Source organism: Austrofundulus limnaeus, unplaced genomic scaffold (genome assembly GCF_001266775.1).
Source record: "Austrofundulus limnaeus strain Quisiro unplaced genomic scaffold, Austrofundulus_limnaeus-1.0 Scaffold2066, whole genome shotgun sequence".
In the NCBI taxonomy this organism is placed as follows: domain Eukaryota; kingdom Metazoa; phylum Chordata; class Actinopteri; order Cyprinodontiformes; family Rivulidae; genus Austrofundulus; species Austrofundulus limnaeus.
The window spans coordinates 15,691-17,275 of NW_013954468.1; the positions used below are offsets into that span (position 1 = coordinate 15,691).

General features: G+C 41.2%; 1 protein-coding gene across 1 annotated transcript in view; it reads left to right on the forward strand.

The window, feature by feature from the left end:
* LOC106536985 (dipeptidyl peptidase 9) overlaps window positions 1–1,585 on the forward strand; it is a gene marked incomplete at its 3' end in the record, with an annotated part of 33,153 nt that overhangs the window by 8,388 nt on the left and 23,180 nt on the right. The window contains 1 exon segment of the mRNA XM_014034350.1: window positions 765–938. Within this exon segment, the coding sequence (XP_013889804.1) occupies window positions 765–938 (174 nt within the window).

Here is a 1,585-nt window from a genome sequence, read left to right on the forward strand (position 1 = left end):
GCTCCTGAAACTGTCAACCTGACTGTACAAAGAACAATATACTTATAAAATTACATTTTTATTTAGATTTTTTTGGTCAATCAAAATGTTTTTGTGGACAAACAGATTTTGTGAACAGGTTGTCCAGTCGTCACCACCACAGTTAAAAAAAATCCTAGGGGAGACCCTGTGTACTGTGTGTATAAATATTATATATGGCAGGGGGCTTTGTTTCTTGAGGACATGGACATGCATGATGAGACAGTGGTGTGAGGTGCAATATGAGGGACATTACATCCTCTCTGAGTCCCTTCTTGTTTACAGCAGTGATGGACAGGTCTACAGACGCATTCAGGCAGGAGCTTCAGAGACTTTTTTCATGCATTAACTCTAATGAATATAGGGAGCAGGTGGAAGAGCACCTGGATAGGTCGAGGTATGTACGCAGTTGAGAGAAACGGATCAAAAGTCAGCAGAAGCAAGGGAAAATACRTGTTTGAATTGGAGTGACATCAGTATCTCCCACTCTGTTCCCAGTAAGTCAGGCCAGTGACATACACTCACAGTGAAACTGTGAGCAGTGATGCTGTGTTAGATATCTGGGATCAATCATTCAAAACTCTGCTCAGTGCACATGAAGGGTGAAGAGCAGGGCAGATTAGGTGGAAGGGATGGAGAAAGTGTTGATTTGTGCTAGAACGATATCTGCAGGAGTGAACAGGAAACTGTACAAGATGTTTAGGACCTGTCACATTATACATCAACTTCCCTGTTGTGTCTCTAAGGCCACCCCACACCAAGGAGCCTACTCTCGAGAGGAGGAGCTGCTGAGAGAGCGGAAACGTTTGGGTGCGTTTGGCATTACATCATATGATTACCATGCAAAGACGGGCCTCTTCCTCTTCCAGGCCAGCAACAGTCTCTTCTATTGCCAAGATGGAGGCAACAATGGCTTCATAGTGAGTGCACTGTTGGTTTGGTTGTGTTGATTCAGTAAGCAGTATGTGAATGCTGAGTTAGCATTTACTCTCTTCTTCCAATTGTTTTCTCTCTGTCTCTGTGCCATTTCCAAAAAGTTGATATGAAAATGATTTTTACTTGTTTATTTTGATTCACTTAATCAGATCTATTGTGTTTGTCTTTCACATGGTTCTGTGGGACACAAGTACTTCATCCAGTATTAAAAGTAAACAGTGAAGTCCAGTGGTGGGCACCAGCCCCCTAAAGTGTAAATCTGCTAATTGCGGACCTAAACATTTTGTTTGAGCTTTAGCGGTCTTACTAATTTTTATAATTCATAAGCGGATTTGCGCTTTTGAATTTTAAATTGCAGTTCCACTAATAACTAATTATCTACCAGTCACCATTGTTGGTGGAGCGTATGGCTGCCAATGAATCACAACACATGTGATCCATCCAACAGCTCCCCTCTTAGATAAACACTATATTTGGGAAGATATACGTCCTTCCTGACTGTAGCTTTGGGTCACGGTTCAGTCCGTTCTCATTACTTGGTCAGCTTTACAAAGTATTTTTACTGGAAGTAATCTAAATGACTCATATGGCTTCTGTTAAATTATAATAAACACAGTGCAAAAGACAATAT